At 30.1% G+C, this 20,188-nt stretch overlaps 1 protein-coding gene across 1 annotated transcript in view; it reads left to right on the top strand.

Moving 5' to 3' along the window:
- The window catches only part of LOC114329602 (synaptotagmin-15-like), a 465,421-nt gene that overhangs the window by 413,686 nt on the left and 31,547 nt on the right, over positions 1 to 20,188 (top strand). The window contains exon 6 of the mRNA XM_050657061.1: positions 7,846 to 8,056. Within this exon, the coding sequence (XP_050513018.1) occupies positions 7,846 to 8,056 (211 nt within the window). The remainder of the gene's footprint in view (positions 1 to 7,845; positions 8,057 to 20,188) is intronic.

The raw sequence follows: 20,188 nt of genomic DNA, 5'->3' as shown, positions 1-20,188 counted from the left end.
AAGTTATAACCTTACTATTAAAACCACCGATAACGTAAGATGTAACCCACTAAATCATCACAAAACATTAATATAAGCAGATACACAATATTATTAGCCAAGATAACTCACCTCATGAATGGCCTTCCTTAACAAATTCTTTAAAAAACTCTTAAAACTGGATGCACCTGTTAAGCTTCGAACAACACACGCTGTCACAACTAGACAATATTAACTGAGAGAGATAATGGCTAGACCAAATATACCGCAAAGTTGCCGAATTGCAATGCAAATACATTTATTTCCTTATACTTTCTAAAAATCTTAATATTTCGGATTTTTGTGAAAGTGGCCAATTACTAGTGACCGGCCAACAACTGTACCCGTTACCCTACATGGCATCGAGGTAAAACGAACTGAGAAAGTTAAAATGACGACTGATAACCAATTTCCGTCGTTGTCCGATTGATAGCACTACTAGTTGGGTCTCTAGGCTACGTATCCCGTTTTATCCGAATATCCCGTTTTATCCAACTCTCCCCTACATCAAGGGGTGCTTATTATAAGATTAACTTTTTCTTAAAAAATTTCGCCCCGGAACCCCCTTTTCATCACTTTAATGGGGGTAATTTGTGGTTTTTTCGAAACGTAGCTCTTCCTGTAAGTTTTGCAAAAATTTACTAAATAGCTAAATGAAGAGGACTACATTATGTCCTACTATTTATTTCCGGACAGCATATGTCTATCACTCACCGTTTACCGGAGGGGGGCAAGGTTGACAAGATTTTAAAAAAGATGTTTTTAAAAAATATATATTTTTCCCTAAGTGTAATGAACATTAAGAGGAAACCCTGCGGAAATTAATCACAAATAAGTGGCTGATTTTTGGTATAGGTTTCGTTTAAGGGCAATTGCCCATTTTTTAATTACAGGGTGTTACATTTTAAAAAACCCCTCTTTATACCATCTCAACCGCTTATGCTAGAGTAAAAAAACTTTCAGCGATTATCTATGTACTGGTGTTATTTACAATTTTGTATAATGCACCCCCATAGTTTCCACGGAACCACCTAAAAAAAAAAGGAGAATTAATAAATAAAGTGATTTTCTTGGAATCCTTCAAACACCGTGCCCTTTATTAAAATGCTTCATATATCATTTTGTGCACATTCTTATTACCCATGCATATACACCAAAAGCGATTTCTTGATGCAACCCCTGTAGAAAAAAAATAAAATGGAGGGTTGAAAAAATTATTTTTTTGCTTTTTGGTCCATATGGGCATATGCTCCATCAATAGAGTTTTTCATAAATATTGGTTATTGCCCCTGCGGAAACTACCCCTATACTTGTAAATAAACTCCAGAAACTACCCCTATCCCTTGGCGAGAATGTTTTTTGCGATTCTATCATTACCTATTAATTTTTTTAAACAAAACTTATACAGCATTAAAGACCACTATTTTCTCTACAAATAAGGTCCTACGCATTTTTTTCGTATAAGCAACCGTTACGGCACAGTGGCGCCGCAAACCTCAGAAATGCTTTGGCGGGCTCAAGTTTTGTTTTTTTTTTTCGTCACCTATTCATTTTGTTAATAACATACTTATAGAAAATAAAAAAACAAACTGTCTGCTACACATTATGACCTATGCATATTTTACTTTCTTTGCACCCTAAAGCCACAGTGGTGGCCCAAAATCCTCTGATTAATTAGTTCTTGTAGAATTTTAGTTGTCAGTTTTAGGGTAGTATTTAACAAGTTGATACCTCTGTAGTTATCTGGATGCTTCTCATCTCCTTTTTTAAAAAGTCGAATTATCTTGCTCGAGCTCCATTCTTCCGGTATTTTATTGTGTTTTATGATTTTGTTAATTAATGTTGTTAATTGTTCTGTCCTTGTTGCTCCACAGTATTTCAGTAATTCGTTTGGTATTCCATCCTTACCTTGCAATTATTTTTATTGGTAACTGAGCATATTCACTATTTATTTGGAAGTCTTGGCATCATAAAGGTTATAGCTTCGAAATAAAAATTAGTCTGGGCTGATTATTGGAGAATAGGCCATTTTTGGGAAAAGTTATTTACCAGCAATTTTATTGCTGTGATCGAATTACAAGATCCTATATATTAATAATATAGGTATGCAAAGTTCTCAGATAGTGTGCTACTTTTTTTATAAACAAAATGGCGCACGAAAATCGTGTTTTTTTCAATTATTGCTCTATAACTCCGAAGATTTTAAATTTACAACAAAAACACTCAAATAAAACCTCACCGTGATTAAATTCTGCATAGTTACGTGATTTTTTCGATCTGCTCCGACGAAAATTTTCTTTGGAAAATGCGGGTTTTCCCAACAAAATTTTTAATTTTCAAATAAAGTAATAAAGTAATTGCCTACCAATAATTAAATAATTTGGTGACTTAAAAGCCTTCTTAGTTTTGATTACAGTTCCAGAAGCTGGTGAAAATTGAACGAATATTTTAGCAACAATTCAATTGTTAATTAATAATTTACGGTCGCAATAATAACCAAAATAATTATGATACACTCATCAAACTTTGAAATCTTATAAAGATGAGATGCCTATTTAACATTTTCTCGACAAAATATAAATTTTTAATTTTTTTGCATAATCTTTAAATGTTTTAAAAAAATAGTTATAAACAAATTAACGTTTCTCAGAAAGTTTTTATTATATTATAATTTTAAAAAATAGCTAAAATGCACATTTCAAATATCTTGAAAATGAATGCTTTAAAACTTTTTTGCAACCATTTGCAAAAAGTTATGAAACAGCGAAGTAAACATACGAATACTACTGTGTTTATAATTTTTTTTAATTCTTTCAAAGTGTAGAAGTGACTTTAAAGTACAAGCTAATTATTTACAAAATATTGATTATAAGTTTAATAGTTATATTTAAATTAAAGGTTATAAATATATTTTTTTGTAATTTATACGCGCGAAAGTAGAATAATACAGTACTGTAGCTAAAATTTTCACTCGGAGCGACGACCGCGGCCGCGCGACGTACACTTTTAATAAATACCTAATGTATGCTGCGTGTCAGTCGCTTCGAGTGAACATTTTAGCTCCGACTCTGTATCAAGCCTACTTTTGCGCTAAAAATTACAAAAAAAAAGTATTTTAATCTTTCATTAAAATATAACCATTGCACTAATTTTTGACATTATTTGTGAGTAATTAGATTGTACCATAAACTCACTTCTAAGCTTTGAATCAATTAAAACAAATTATAAACAACGGAGGTATCGTATATTTACTTTGCTGTTTCATAACCTTTTTGCAAATGGTTGGAAAAATTTTTTAAAGCATTCATTTTCAAGACCTATGAAATACGCATTTTAAGTATTTTTTAAAATTAGAATATAATAAAGAATTTCTGAGAAATGTTAATTTGTTTATAACAATTTTTTTAAACATTTAAAGATTATGCAAAAAAATGAAAAATTTATATTTTGTCGACAAAATATTAAATAGACATCACACCTTTATAATTTTTCTAAGTTTGATCAATGTCTCATGATTATTTTGGTTGTTATTGCGACTGTAAATTGTTAATTAACAATTGAATTGTTGCTAAAATATTCGTTTCATTTTAATCGGCTTCTGAATTTATAATCTATACCAAGAAAGCTTTTATTTCACTAAGCTATATAATTATTAATAAATAATTACTGGCCAAAAAAAATTATTTGAAAATTCGAGATTTTGTTGGAAAAACCCACATTTTTCGAGGAAAATTTTCGTCGGAGCAAATCGGGAAAAACATGCCTCTATGTAGAATTAAATTGGGGTGAATTTTTATTTGAGTGTTTTTGGTGTAAAATTAAAATCTTCGGAGTTATAGAGCAATAATCGAAAAAAATACGATTTGTCGGCGCCATTTTGTTTATAAAAAAAGTAGCACACTATCTGCGGACTTTGCATACCTATATTAATAATATATAGGATCTTATAATTCGATTCCAGCAATGAAATTGCTGGTAAATAACCTTTCTTTGTACTTTACTAATTAGACCAGCGTATTATAACTATTTTTTTTTCAAAATTTAAAGATTAGGCAAAAAAAAGAAAAATTTATATTTTGTCAATAAAATATTAAATAAGCATCTCATCTTTATAATCTTTATACAGTATGTCCCTGTAAGTTGTATCCATATGGAAAACTTTTTTATTATTAATTTTACGAGAAAAAGTTATTCTTCATAAAAAGCTCTGCATGGTCCAAAACCTAAGATTCAACCATCAAATATCAAATTTTTTTAATATTATACGAGGTATGTCAAAAAGTTTGAATTTCACTCAAGAGTAAAGTAGCTTTATTTTTTACAATATTGAAAATTGCTATTATGAAAAGCTGTTTGGAATTAAAAACTGTATTCTAGTATGCAATTACATCCTTCTAATTGAATTTTTTTTTAAATTATGGATAACTAACATTATTTTCAGTAATTTTAATTCAGATAAGTCTTTTATTATTAATTTTAGGAAAAAAAGTGATTCTTAATAAAAAGTTCTGCATGGTCTAAAATCTAAAATACAACCATCTTTTGTCAAATTTTATCAATTTTATACGAGGTATGTCAAAAAATACGAATTTCGCTCAAGCGTAAAATACGTTTATTTTTCACAATATCGAAAATTGTTATTATGAAAAGTTATTTAGAATTAAAAAACTATGTTTCACCATGCAATTACATCCTTCTAATTGAAATATTCTGAACTATAAAGGTACTTTTCTTTTGATCTAAATTTATCTTTTTTGACATACCTCGTATAAAATTAATAAAATTTGATATAAGATGGTTGTATTTTAAGTTCTAGACCATCCAGAACTTTTTATTAAGAATCACTTTTTTTCATAAAATTAATAATAAAAGAGTTATCAGAATTGAAATAACTGAAAAATAATGATAGTTATCCATAATTTCTCAAAAAATTTCTTTTTAATTAGAAGGATGTAATTGCATATTAGAATATAGTTTTTAATTCCAAACAACTTTTCATAATAGCAATTTCCAATATTACGAAAAATAAAGCTACTTTACTCTTGAGTGAAATTCAAACTTTTTGACATACCTCGTATAATATTCAAAAAATTTGATATTTGATGGTTAAATCATAGGTTTTGGACCATGCAGAGCTTTTTATAAAGAATAACTTTTTTTCGTAAAATTAATAATAAAAAAGTTTTCCATATGGATACAACTTACACGGACATACTGTAAGTTTGATCAATGTATCATGATTATTTTGGTTTTTATTGCGATCATAAATTGTTAATTAACAATTGAACTGTTGCTAAAATATTCGTTTAATTTCCACCGGCTTCTGGAATTACAATCTATACCAAGAAACCTTTAATGTCACTAAGTTATTTAATTATTGATTAATAATTACTTACCTAAAACTTTATTTGAAAATTAGAGTTTTTGTTAGGAAAACCCGCATTTTCCGAGGAAAATTTTCGTCGTGGCAAATCGTGAAGAACATGTCTCTATGTAGAATTTAATTGCGGTGAATTTTTATTTGGGTGTTTTTGTTGTAAATTTAAAATCGTCGGAGTTCTAGAGCAATAATTGAAAAAAATACGATCGGCGCCATTTTGTTTATAAAAAAAGTAGCACACTATCTGCGGACTTTGCATACCTATATTATTAATATGGAGGATCTTATAATTCGATTCCAGCAATAAAATTGCTGGTAAATAACTTTTCCATGAATTTTACTAATTAGCCCAGAGTAAATATGAAGCGACCAAAAACCAAAGGGCCTAGCCGGGTAAGATGGTGAAAAGTGCCCCCAGCTCGATTTAAATTCCATATAGGCCACTTAGTAGCACATATAGAGGAACTCACTTTCTGAAATTTTTAGCCCCCTAGGTGGTCACGTGACCCCCCTAGAGCCTAATTAGGCTTTTTATGTTTTTATTTTTTATCTCAGCCGCATCAAGAAAAAGCCAAAAACGTTATTTAAAAAAGTTGTAAGTTTCAAAAAGATCTATATGAAAAAAATTTTTTTTATTTTTTTGGCGGGAAATTCGAATTTTTAGAACAATTTTAAACTTTTAAATAACTCTGAAAAAAAAAACTAAGACACTCGTTTTTACTAAAATCAATTATAATGTGTATTTTTGCACAGTCTTTCACGCTGAATTTTTTCAGATTTTTAAAATTGGTGAAACGTACCTTTAAAAATAAAAAACCACATTTTTTGGGTTTTTTTTTCGTTTTTTGATATAATTTTATATATGTTTTTCAAAAAATTTAACACCGTCACTAGAATAGGTAAAAAACTGAAAAATAATTGGGGTTTGCTTAATAAAAAATTTTTGTAACGCCATCCATTTTCAAGATACAGGGCGTTGAAGAAAACAAAATTTTACATATTTTTTACGATTTTCCCGAAACTACTGGCAACATTGTAATAAAATTTGGCAGGTTTTAAGAGGTAGTTATTGTGCATGTTTTGACATACAATTAACGATCTGATATTCATCATTGGCGCGCATAGGGGTAATGGTCTGAACTTTTCAAAGAAAAAAAGATAGTACGCCACTGACATATTTCAAATTAACAATCATTTTTGAATTCCTACTTCAATTTGCAATAAAAAATCTATCATCTCATTTTTTCACACGACGCGCCGTTTTGCTACAAAAAATAAAGTATCTTAACGCTTCCAAAGTATTTGAATTAATTTTGATAATGGATGTAATACCAGTTTATTATGTAGATGTAGAAATTACTAGAAGTTCGAATACTTTGTAAAGGTTAAGATCTTTTATTTTTTGAATAAAAATGGCGCGTCGTATGAAAAAATAAGAAGATACATTTTTTGTCACAAATTGAACGAGGAATTCAAAAACGATTGTTAATTTGAAATATGTCAGTGGCGTACTATCTTTATTCTTTAAAAAGTTCAGACCATTACCCCTATGCGCGCCAATGATGAATATCAAATCCTTAATTGTATATCAAAACATGCACAATAACTACCTCTTAAAACTTGCTAAGTTTTATTACAATGTTGCCAGTAGTTTCGGGAAAATCGTAAAAAATATGTAAAATTTTGTTTTCTTCAACGCCCTGTATCTTGAAAATGGATGGCGTTACAAAAATTTTTTATTAAGCAAACCCCAATTATTTTTCAGTTTTTTACCTATTCTAGTGACGGTGTTAAATTTTTTGAAAAATATGTATAAAATTGTATCAAAAAACGAAAAAAAAACCGAAAAAATGCGGTTTTTTATTTTTAAAGGTACGTTTCACCAATTTTAAAAATATGAAAAAATTCAGGGTGAAAGACTGTGCAAAAATACACATTATAATTGATTTTCGTAAAAACGAGTGTCTTAGGTTTTTTTCAGAGTTATTTAAAAGTTTAAAATTGTTCTAAAAATTCGAATTTCCCGCCAAAAAAATAAAAAAAAATTTTTTCATATAGATCTTTTTGAAACTTACAACTTTTTTAAATAAAGTTTTTGGCTAGCTCTTGATGCGGCTGAGATAAAAAATAAAAACATAAAAAGCCTAATTAGGCTCTAGGGGGGTCACGTGACCACCTAGGGGGCTAAAAATTTCAGGAAGTGAGTTGCTCTATATGTTCTAAAAAGTGGCCTATATGGAATTTAAATCGAGCTGGGGGCACTTTTCACCATCTTACCCGGCTAGGCCCTTTAAATTGTATTGGGATTAATTGGGATTTGGTAAAACACAACTAATATCGATGCAGTAATTTCTAACTTTTATCATCTGGTATAGTACTTAGAGCAGATATGAATCCTTTAATTTTTATTTACTCTTCCATTAGCATAAATTTTCTCTTTGTTACAGTTTGTAGGCGACAAACACGAAGCCTACGTCCGGTTAACCCTCAGCCACCATTACAAAACAGTCAAAGAGAAGAGAACAGAAGTCGCGAAATGCTCAAGCGACAGGACTGTGACCTTTATAGAAGGCTTCAACTTCAAAATAGGAGCTTCACAAGTGGAGACCACTAGCCTAGCGTTCCATATATTTCAATCGACGAGTGGTTACGGTAGGGGTAGGTGTTTTGTAGAGTAGATAGGCAAAGATCTCCTGTTGATCTCTAAGATAAAAGTTATATTTAAAGGATTATTATATACTAAAATGCATATAAGTCAGTCCAATTTCAACTGTTGACTTGAACTTAATTTTTTTTTAGTAACTGTTACTCGGATCAAAAAAAAGGGATCTACTGTTTAAAAGATAATTTAATGAGCTTTAATATGAATATACATTTATGAAAATTGATTTCGACTTTTAATGTTTAACATTGTAAAATTAATGTATCAAGCAAATTCACTTTTTATATTGCTAACATAAAAATGGATATGTTCCAATTATACATTTAACAATTATAGTTATTAAGGTACCAAGGGTATTATAAGGATAATAACGCTTGAGGTCAATGGTTTGACCAATAAAACTCTAAGTAAAACTATGGTTACCACAATTACGTTACGACAATTTTTGGTAAATGTACTTATTTGAAAACTAATTAATTCAAAATTTATTCACATTTTTTGCATATAAAGAATAATTTAGTCGGACATTAAACGCTGAAGGTACCACGGGTATTATAATAATAACGCTTTCGGTCAACGTATATACCTCGGGCCGAAGGCACTCGGTCTATTCACCATTGACCTCAAGCGTTGTTATCCTTATAATATCCTTGGTACCTTAATATTTATAATAATGGGTATGAGCTCCTGTTACATTAAGAACTTCTCTCATACGATTAGGCTTAGATTTAATCAAGTTCGCTGTTGTTTTTGTGTGGGATGTTAAGCCACTCTCTTTCTGTTGCGACAATAAGCTCTGGGATCGAGTTTGGGCTATGAAGTCTAGCTCAAATTCTTTGTTTTAGCTTATCCCATAAATTTTCTATGAGATTGAGGTTCAAAAGAAATTTTGGCAAATTTCTTCTTATTATCGTAATAAACATCAAATAAACACTTTTCTGTATTTATCGGTTGCTGCGCATATAAATGATAAGCAATCCATAACAAATTTATAGGTACTCATATTAAATCGTAAGATTATCTTTAAAACAGTACCTGTATCCCTTTTTTGACGCAAGAAATTAGTTTCAGAAATAATTATAGTTCAAGTAAAGGGTCTAAATTGGTCGGATTTCTATGCACGTAAGTTTATTTTTAAAAATCTCGCTATAATATCCTTCTCCCCAATTTCATATACATACACACATAGTCCAGAAAGCCACTGCGCATCCAATAAGAACAATATTCTGAATCGGATTTTTTGCACAATCTTACTCAAAAAGGACCCCTTTTAACAAATTTACATGTTGCCAAGTCCAAAAGTGAGGCAAACATTTTTTAAACGTTTTTTTTTTGTTTTTTTCCTAAAATTATTTTTTTTTGCATCGAACAAAGTTTTTTTAGGTGTTTTAAATCATTCCAAACAGAAAATGTTTTTAGTGACTTTTCTCTAAATTTGGTAGTTTTTGACATATAAGCGATTAAAAACTTAAAAATTGTCAAATGGGCCATTTTTAACCTTCAAAAACTATGTGAAAAATTGAAAATCTCAATGTTAAGAAGGTAGGTGGATATTCTTTAAACATTGAGTGATGAAATCACGAAGCGTTTTTTGCAATAGAATATCGAAAACCCCTTTGTTTTTTAATTTCTAATCAAGCGGGCGCGACACTATTTTCTATCGTTGCAGTTGCATGTATATAATAATATACGTAAATATAGGTGCGGAAAAATATTCTGATTCAACTTTTTTTTCATTATCTTGCTTGAAAAGGTCTCCTTTTAAAAAATTTTCATGTTGCCAGGATCAAAAGGCAGTAAAAAAATTTTTTAAAGGTTTTGTTTTTTTTTTCCTAAAACTATTTTTTTTGCATCGGCCAAGTTTTTTTTAGGTTTCTTGAATCATTCCAAATAGAAAAGATCTCAAGTGACTTTTCTCTAAATGTGATAGTTTTCGAGATATAAGCGATTGAAATTTTAAAAATTGCAATATCGGCAATTTTTAACCCTCAAAAACTATGCGAAAAACCAAAAATTTCAATGTTACCAAGGTACATAGATATTCTATGAGCATCGATTGATGAAGTCCCGAAGAGCTTTTTGCAATACAATATCGAACACCCCTTGGTTTCTTAATTGCTTATCAAGCGGGCCCGATACTATTTTCAACCGTTGCGTTGCATGTAGATGTAATCGGAAAAAATTTGAAGTTTAAAAAAAATTGTTTAAACATTTTTTGACCCATTTTTGACCCTCTCAGCATGCAAATTTGTTAATAGGGAACCTTTTCAAGCAAGATGGTGAAAAAAATTGAATCAGGATATTTTTCAGCACATTTTACGCATATTACATTATAATACATGCAACGCTGCAACGGTTGAAAATAGTGTCGCGCCCGTTTGATTAGCAATTAAAAAACAAAGGGGTTTTCGATATTGTATTGCAAAAAACTCTTCAAGATTTCGTCAATTGATGTTTAAAGAAAATCTACCTACCTTGGCAACATTGAAATTTTCAGTTTTTCAACTTTAGAGAAAAGTCGCTAAAAATCTTTTCTGTTTAGAATGATCCAAAAAATCTAAAAAAAAACTTTGTTCGATGTAAAAAAATAATTTTAGGAAAAAAACGAAAAAAAAAACGTTTAAAAAATTTTTGACCACCTTTTGGTCCTGGCAACATGCAAATTTGTTAAAAGGAGTCCTTTTTTAGTAAGGTTGTGCAAAAAATCCGAATCAGAATATTTTTCCTAGCGGATGCGCAGTGGCTTTCTAGACTAACAAGCAGGTACAAGAATTAAGAAATACGTTTCGAATTGATAATAAACACTAAAGAGGTTTAAAAATCTGGAAAAAAATTCAAAACCAAGATAAAGACCACGAATAACATACTATAGCCGAATAGTTTAGGGTTATAATAGAGTACCACCAATAGTACAAATTAAACAGATATATATTCTTTCTCTTCTACATCTCTCTTTCTCTCACTCTCTCTATCTCTATCTCTCTCCCTCTCTCTCTCTCTCTCTCTCCTATGGCGCTAGAGTCTAAGTTGGGTCCTAACCTCTTCCAAAATCCGCCTCCAAACATACCTTATCTTAGCTACTCTCTTCCAATTATCCACTCTCAATATGTCTTTAGCATCTGTTCTCACTTCGACTATCCATCTCTTCGTAGGTCTTGCTATTGGCCGACGTATCACCATAGTTTCATTAAGTATTCTAGAAAATTCACGGACTGAGTCTGCATCAAGAAATAATAACAGTTTGCTATATAAACATATGTCCGCAAATGCTTGGTTTTTTGCAACCGGGAAATTATTTATTGCCCTTAAGCCGGTCAAAATATGCAAATAAAATCTGGTGAGTTTTGAAAGGTAGTTATTGCTCATTTTTTACAGATCTACATAAGCAAAAAAAAATTTAAATAGTCGGAAAGCTACAAAAATGTTCGAAATGATCTCCCTGAAACGTGACACGAGATTAAACTCTTAGCCTTATTAGTTGTCGTATTCCTGCAAATATTCGTGGTGTATTTCTTCTTTATTTTTGTCAAAATTGACTGAGACTTTGCAGATGAGACGCTGTGGTCATGCTAATCAAAAGTTTTCGTTTTCTCAAGACTCAAGACATTTTTTTAGTTAAGAAAGCAAAACAGGATTTTGTTTGATCACTGATTTCGGCCAGCGGTATTATTCTTTTATTTCCTTATTTTATAAATTAATACATAAAAGTAATGAGTAATAATCATAATATAATACACGGGAGATATTTGCCAACAGCTGCTTCTAGATCCAATAATTTAGGCAGATGCTTAGATAGCTTAGTGTATTTAATATTTTCTTCGATGTTCAATATATCCAATTGCTCTATATTTTGCTTTGCTTTATATTGCTTAGCAAAGGTACACTCTAATAGAGTAGATTAGCATATCGGTTACTGTTAGATATGTGTCAGTTAATTAAGAAACCTATTTTTATTCTTCTAAAGAATACCGCCCGTTAAAATAGGCAAAATGTCCTCACTCCCAGAATTCAATTTTTTTTAATATTTCACGTTCTATGTAATAAAAAAAATAATATAGCTTAATTTTAGCCCATCATTTTTACGAAAAAAAAATGATTTTTAGGTTATATACACTCAACTTATGGGTCTATAAAAAATATAAATATGTTACAAAAGCTTGAACAATGGATGTGAATTTTTTGAAATTTTGAGATTGATTAAAACCCTCATCGCAAAAAAATAAAAACGAAAAAAAGGTATTTTATAGTGTAGAGAATGGCGGGATAAAACTTAACTCGGGAGTCTTATTGTTTAAACAAAAAAAAACGTAAAAAATTAAAAGCATTATTCAGGTTCTAACGTTCTCAAAAATATGATTTACTTCGCAAAACGTGGCACAAACCGTTAAAAACTATGAAAAAACATGGTTTGTTGGAGTCCTAAAGTTGTTTTGTCTATCTTTTAAATGTCCTTAAGAACTCAGTAACTTCAAATTATACAGAGAGAGTCTGTAAAGTGGAATAAATTCAATATCTCAAATACTAATTGTTTTTTTGGAAAATGCTCAGACCCGTCGATTAGTATTTCAAATTGTCCTTTTTGACATTCAATAATAATGTATACAGGGTGTCCCAATTTAGAGATATGACGTCATCGTCGATTTTCTTAAATGGCAACACTGTCTTTTTGATAGCGAATTTGATAGGGTTTGTAAAGTTATACATAACTGCAAAATATCAAATTTTTATTCTCTACCATTTACAAGATAATAGAAAATAACAAAGTTATATCTGTAATTTGGAATATATTCAATAATTAAAATACTAACTGTTTTTTTGAAAAATTCTCAGACCCGTCGATTAGTATATCAAATTGTCCTTTTTGACATATAATAATAATGTATACAGGGTGTCCCAATTTAGAGATATGACGTCATCGTTGATTTTCTTAAATGGCAACATGTCATTTTGATAGCTATTTTGATAGGGTGTGTAAAGTTATACACAACTGCAAAATTTCAAATTTGTATTCTCTACCATTTAGATGATAATAAAAAATAACAAAGTTATGAAAAAGAAGGAATCAACTAATAATTGAATTTAATTATTTCAATAAATTAAGCAAAAACTCATAATGTTGCCCTCAATTATTGTCAAATTGTCAATGGGCAACGTTATGAGCATTTTCTTAATTGAAATAAATAAATTCAATTATTATTTGATTACTTTTTGTTCTTCATAACTTTGGTATTTTTTATTATCTTGTAAATGGTAGGGAATAAAAATTTGAAATTTTTCAGATGTGTATAACTTTACACACGCTATCAAAATAGCTATCAAAATGATAGTGTTGCCATTTAAGAAAATCAACGATGACGTCATATCTCTAAATTGGGACACCCTGTATACATTATTATTATATGTCAAAAATGACAATTTGATATACTAATCGACGGGTCTGAGCATTTTTCAAAAAAACAGTTAGTATTTTAATTATTGAATATATTCCAAATTACAGATATAACTTTGTTATTTTCTCTTATCTTGTAAATGGTAGAGAATAAAAATTTGATATTTTGCAGTTATGTATAACTTTACAAACCCTATCAAATTAGCTATCGAAATGACAGTGTTGCCATTTAAGAAAATCGACGATGACGTCATATCTCTAAATTGGGACACCCTGTATACATTTTTATTGAATGTCAAAAAGGACAATTTGAAATACTAATCGACGGGTCTGAGCATTTTCCAAAAAAACAATTAGTATTTGAGATATTGAATTTATTCCACTTTACAGACTCTCTCTGTATAAAACCTATAAAAAAATCTTGAGTTGGTCTATTTTAGAGTTAATAAAATGGAGAAAAACCCCCAAAACCCTTCAATAAGAATTTTTCGAATTTTTCAAAATGAAAAACCTTACGGAAAAATCTGAACTGTAAAAAATCAGAAATATATTTTTTGATATAAACACCGAAAGAAAAATAAAAATGAAAAAATGACGGTTTTGTGTGTACGTGGAGTGAGAGGGGTGGTGGGCTAAAATTGCCCTTATAGAACGTAAAGAAAATGATAAAAATTTAATTCTGGGTGTTTGGGAATTATGCTTATCTTAACGGGGGGTTTTCTATTTTTATGTTTGATTTTGGACTACATACATAGCCTATACAATTGTCACGCTGTCACTGATTTTACGTACACAAAATTTAAGCACAATGTATAAAATAAACATCAACATTTTTATAGTTCTTCCACTATAACTTTTCCCATGCGTCACGATTCATTTTCAAGCAAATTAAGTCAAAACATAAAGTGAAACGAACGTCGATGTGTATATACATTTTGTATACTGTTTACTATATACTATACACATCGGCGTACGTTTCACTTTATGTTTTGATTTAATTTTTTTGAAAATGAATCGTGCCACATGGGCAAAGATAAAATGGAACTACTATAGCAAACTGTAGTATTAAGTATAGAGAGGATTAGTAGTGACATATTCTAATATATTTCGAGTTTTCGGTATAGCCAACGATAATCTAATCATACAGTGCTGTAACGATTTAAATACATATATAAAATAATATGATAATATATATATATATATACATATATATATATATATATATATATATATATATATATATATATATATATATATATATATATATATATATATATATATATATATATATATATATGTTACAGTTCAAGTTGATTCTCAGTTAGAGTGGAGTCAACTCCAACTGAAACGAGCAGTAAAAGTTGATTTTAAAAATTTAAATCAACTTTTACTAGTTGAAGTTGACTCTTCCTGGATCGATTCAGTAAATGTTGATTATACGAGAATCTCAAGTGCATTTTTGATGAGTGTGCGTTTCTTTGTTTTGATCGTTTCAACTACTTATTAGTATAGTCTGTAACGTCGCCCCCGTTAGGTAAATTATTCTGATTCGATTTTTTGCACAAACGTACTCAAAGAAATACATCCGTATAACAATCCTTATAACAAATACACAGGGTGTCACGCGGTACCGCGGTCGAAAAATTGTTTAATAAATTTTTGTTAACCAAATTCACAAAAATAATTTTTATCTACTCTATCTCATATTATGTAAAATTGTTAAGGTTTTATTGTGTTAAAATTGTAAATATAGATAGCAGTACATGAAAAGTTTAAAGTGTGTCTGAAGTAACAATGTATTTTAAATGAGTTTTACTTTTTCGCACTGTTTTTTAGCACACTTTCATGTAATTAAACATCCTTAACTTTCGCCTTCGGGAGGAAATCAGACACGCCCTTACAACGGCAACTGAAATGCTCACAAAACAGCGACCACGGAAGCAAAGATGGATGACAGAGGAAATATTGGATTTAATGGATGGAAGAAGAAAATGCAAACAGCGCAAAGTAATGTACAAATCATTAAATAGAACCATTAAACAAAAAATAAAAATTGCAAAAGAAAAATAGATAACAGAACAATGTGCAGAAATCGAAAACTTATATAAAAAACATGATGACTTCCATCTGTATAAGAAACTCAAGGAATTCACTGGCACGACATACTCAGAAACTCATACTTAGAAACTCTTCTATGACATCAGAGAACCTCCTACATTAAATACCGAAAACGACGAAGGTCTTCCAATATTAAAGTCCGAACAGGAATATGCTCTACGTCAACTAAAAAACAACAAATCTGTAGGAAAAGATGACATACCAGCTGAGCTATTGAAGTTAATCAACGAGGAAAACTTAGACCTTCTTCTTGGACTATTTAATAATGTTTACAATACAGGGACTATCCCTAAAATATAACTTGAATCAGTCTTCATACCACTGCCTAAAAAGAAGAACGCCAAATTATGCCAGGACTTCCGCCTTATAAGTCTATTAAATAACATTCTGAAGCTTTTCTTGCGTATCATACAGAACAGAATATATTATAAAAAATGTGATGAGGTCACCGGTCAAGAACAAGTGGGCTTCAGGAAAGGTATGGGGACACGAGAAGCAATATTCTGTCTTCAAACTCTGGCACAAAGATACAAAGATCAGCAAGCAGACCTTTTTATCTGGTTCATAGATTTTGAGAAAGCGTTCGATAGGGTGAAGCACAAGACCTTGATAGAAAGATTGAATGACATCGGAGTCGACAAAAGAGATTCTAAAATTATAGAGGCTATTTATTGGAATCAGACAGCAAACATAAAGACCAATGGTAATACGTCAAGGCCAATTGAAATACAACGAGGTGTTAGACAGGGTTGTGTGCTATCACCCATACTTTTAACGTCTACTCTGAGGTAATATTTGCGAACTCTTTATCGCACCCTTCAGAAGGAATCAGGATAAACGGTCAGAGAGTAAATAACATCCGCTATGCAGATGACACAGTATTAATGACTGATTCGGGCCATACTCTGCAGATACTGTTGGATAGGGTTACTGAGAGTTGTGGAAAATGGGGATGAAGATCAATACTGCGAAAACCAAAGTTTTAAGAATATCATGGAACAAAAATTCTCTTCCAATAAATATGTGAAACACCAACAGCTTGAATACGTAAGCCAGTACAAATATCTTGGTTGCTGGTTCAACAATCAACTTGATTAAAAACAAGGAGTCAAGAGCGAGAATAGAGGTCCCGACAGGGGTTTATCAAAATGAAAAGCTTATTTTGTAACAGTAACATTAATATCAGCCTTAGATGTCATTTTCTGCATTGCTATGTGTGGTCAATACTTTTGTATGGAACGGAGGCCTGGACACAACAAAACACTGATGAACAAGTTGGACGCCTTTGAACTCTGGCTTTATAGAAGAGACTTGAAAATACCTTGGACAACTCACACCACCAACGAATATGTTCTGAGGAGAATAGGTACAGATAGGGAACTGCTAAAAATCATTAAAATCAGAAAAGTTAGCTACCTGGGACACATAATGAGAAACGAAAAGTACCGCCTCACGTAACTGATTATCCAGGGTAAGAGTGAAGGAAAACGGGGTCCCGGTAGGCGCCAGATTTCATGGTTTAGAAATATCCGAAACTGGACCGGCCTTGATTCAACATCTTTGTTTAGAGCCGCATTGGACAGAGACAGATTTGCCAGTGTAGTCGCTAACCTCCACTAAAGGAGAAAGCACCACAAGAAGAAGAACTTTCGACTTGTCATGGTGATGACATGTGAGCTATAAATTACAAAAAAAGTTTTGACAGTTTTGTGGTTTGACAGAAGTTTGAATTTTTAAATGTCAAAATGGTGCAATGGTGCATCTCACTCGCACTCACATTGATAGCTGCGTCAATACGCTCCTAGCGCTCATTGTTAATAATTAAAAATAACCGCTTCGTAATAAAATAATAACAAACATTTCTTCAGTATCTTGTAGGGGGTTGTTAAAATTTTATTTGGTGACTTTCGGACTTTCATAATAATAATTTTTAACTGAGTTATTAAGCCTTGAAAATGGTCATTTTCGTATTTTGCAAATTTTAAATCGCGTATTTTTTTAACCTCGAGAACAACAAAATTTTACACAAAAATCACAAAAGACCTCTTTTGCTCCGAATGACCCAAATGATGTAAAGAAAATTGTCCTAAATAAATTCTTTTTGTGAGTTTGTTTAAAAAAATTGTTTAAACAATTTTTTGACCACAGTACCACCATCTGACACCCTGTGGATTCGTTATTTGGTCGAAGAGGACCTCTTTTTTAGTAAGTTTGTGCAAAAAAAAATCGAACTGGAATAATTTACCTAACGGGGGCGACGATACAGCCTAGACTAATTTGAACATATTCAGTAACATTTAATTTCTAGAATCGGCTGTTTGTGTGAATCAGAATCAACTTTTACTAAATGGCATTGGGAAGAGTATACTTTTCCTAGTTGGAGTCTACTTTTACTAGTAAATGTTGAATATAAATCTTCATTTTATATTTATAATCAACTTTTACTGAAACCAGCCGTTAGAGTTGACTCCAACTAGTTGGAGTCAACTCCAACTGGATAATCAACTTGAACTGTAACATATATAATTAGGGAGCGGATTTTATGCTAAATGCATATTGCATGCATATTTCGCATATTTGAGCCCTTTACTAAATTTTGCATATTTTTAAAGAAACATGCATATTTTGTGCATATTTAAAAACATTTAAGTCAAAAAAAAATTTAATTTTTTAATTCGACACAAAATATTTCCCCGCACAGGCTGTCGTATCTATTAATTCGACGGTCTATCTATTAATTAACTACCTGAAGAGAGACGGTTCATTCACTGTCTTTTCATTTTTTCTTAGAAAATGCCCGATCTTTACACAAAGTACTAATAGTGCTTATAGAACGCCGTTATAAAATGATTGTAGGATGTTAAAATGATGAAGGATGGTTTACCGGGAAATCCGAATTTTATTTACTTTTATTATATTTAGTACAATTTGTATCCCAATTTAGTAGGTACCTGTAATTCTGGTGATTCTTTTAAAGCCCCTATTGTTAAGAGAATTTACAGATTTAACCATAGATTTACGATTTTCTAACGGAAATTGAAATATTCATGCTTTAGATCAGATCCCGTCTTTAAACGGCTTTAAAACTTTGGAGGACATATACCTATGCGAAATTTTTAATGGAAATTTTGAAATTGATTTTGGTGCAGAATTTTCGTCTTTAACAAGTTATTTTAATGCGCCCCAATTACTTCTGTTGATATTGAAAGGAGTTTTTCAAGTTATAAAAATATTTTATCTAATCAAAGAAAATATTTCCTCGTGAAAAATTTGGAAAAACACATTTTAGTGAATTATAATCAAATATATATATATATATATATATATATATATATATATATATATATATATATATATATATATATATATATATATATATATATATATATATATATCAAATAGATGAAATAGAGAATGTGGAAAAATCCCCTTACGAACAATTCACACATCCACCATTTATATATATATATATATATATATATATATATATATATATATATATATATATATATATATATATATATATATATATATATATATATATATATTCACACATCCACACATATATATATATATATATATATATATATATATATATATATATATATATATATATAGACTTTAGTTTTTTATTGAGGTTGCAGTCATTTATTTCTAAGGGGCAGGGTAAGAGAAACTCTGTGTTATAATCAAGCTTTCGCAAAATTTATTTGCTTATTTATTTTTGTACTAATTTTTATGCAATGTTCTTTCATTTCGTTGTATTTATTTATAACTATATAATAATTTTAGCTAATCCTGACGAAGCAAATAAATTTTGCGAAAGCTTGATTATAACACAGAGTTTCTCTTACCCTGCCCCTTAGAAATAAATGACTGCAACCTCAATAAAAAACTAAAGTCTACATATTGTCAGTCAATAATACCAAACTTCTTTATATATATATATATATATATATATATATATATATATATATATATATATATATATATATATATATATATATATATATATATATATATATATATATATATATATATATATATATATATATATATATAGTGATATTGTTGTTTTATTTTAAATAGGTAACTATTGGTATCAGTTTTTGTAAAAAATGTGAATAAATTGCATTGTATAAAAAATAATGATTTTATTTGAAAGATAATAAATAAGATTGCCGCCCCCTGTAAAAGATCCCCCTAGAATAGAATAGAACAGAAAATTTGTGGTTTCTCGAAATGCGCATTTTTTGAATTTTTGTGCATATCTTGTGCATATTTCGTAATTTTTTACTGCATATAAATGCGCATATTTCATCAAAATTGATCGCATATAAATCCGCTCCCTATATATAATATTATGATACTATTAATGACTCCCGATAAGTATTTCTTCATCATAAAGAAAATTGCTGAGAAATCACTTGAATATAATCGACCACTATTTCTGTCTCTAGTTGACCTAAAGAAAGCATTTGATAGAGTAAGACTCAAAGATGTAATCCATCTTCTGTATAATAGAGAGTTCCCATAGACATCATAAAAACTATTAAAAACATCTACCAAAACAACAAACGAAATAGACAACTTATAGAATCTATAGATATAGACAGCGGAA

Source organism: Diabrotica virgifera, chromosome 7, assembly GCF_917563875.1.
Source record: "Diabrotica virgifera virgifera chromosome 7, PGI_DIABVI_V3a".
In the NCBI taxonomy this organism is placed as follows: domain Eukaryota; kingdom Metazoa; phylum Arthropoda; class Insecta; order Coleoptera; family Chrysomelidae; genus Diabrotica; species Diabrotica virgifera.
This window is presented reverse-complemented; position numbering and strand designations above follow the sequence as displayed.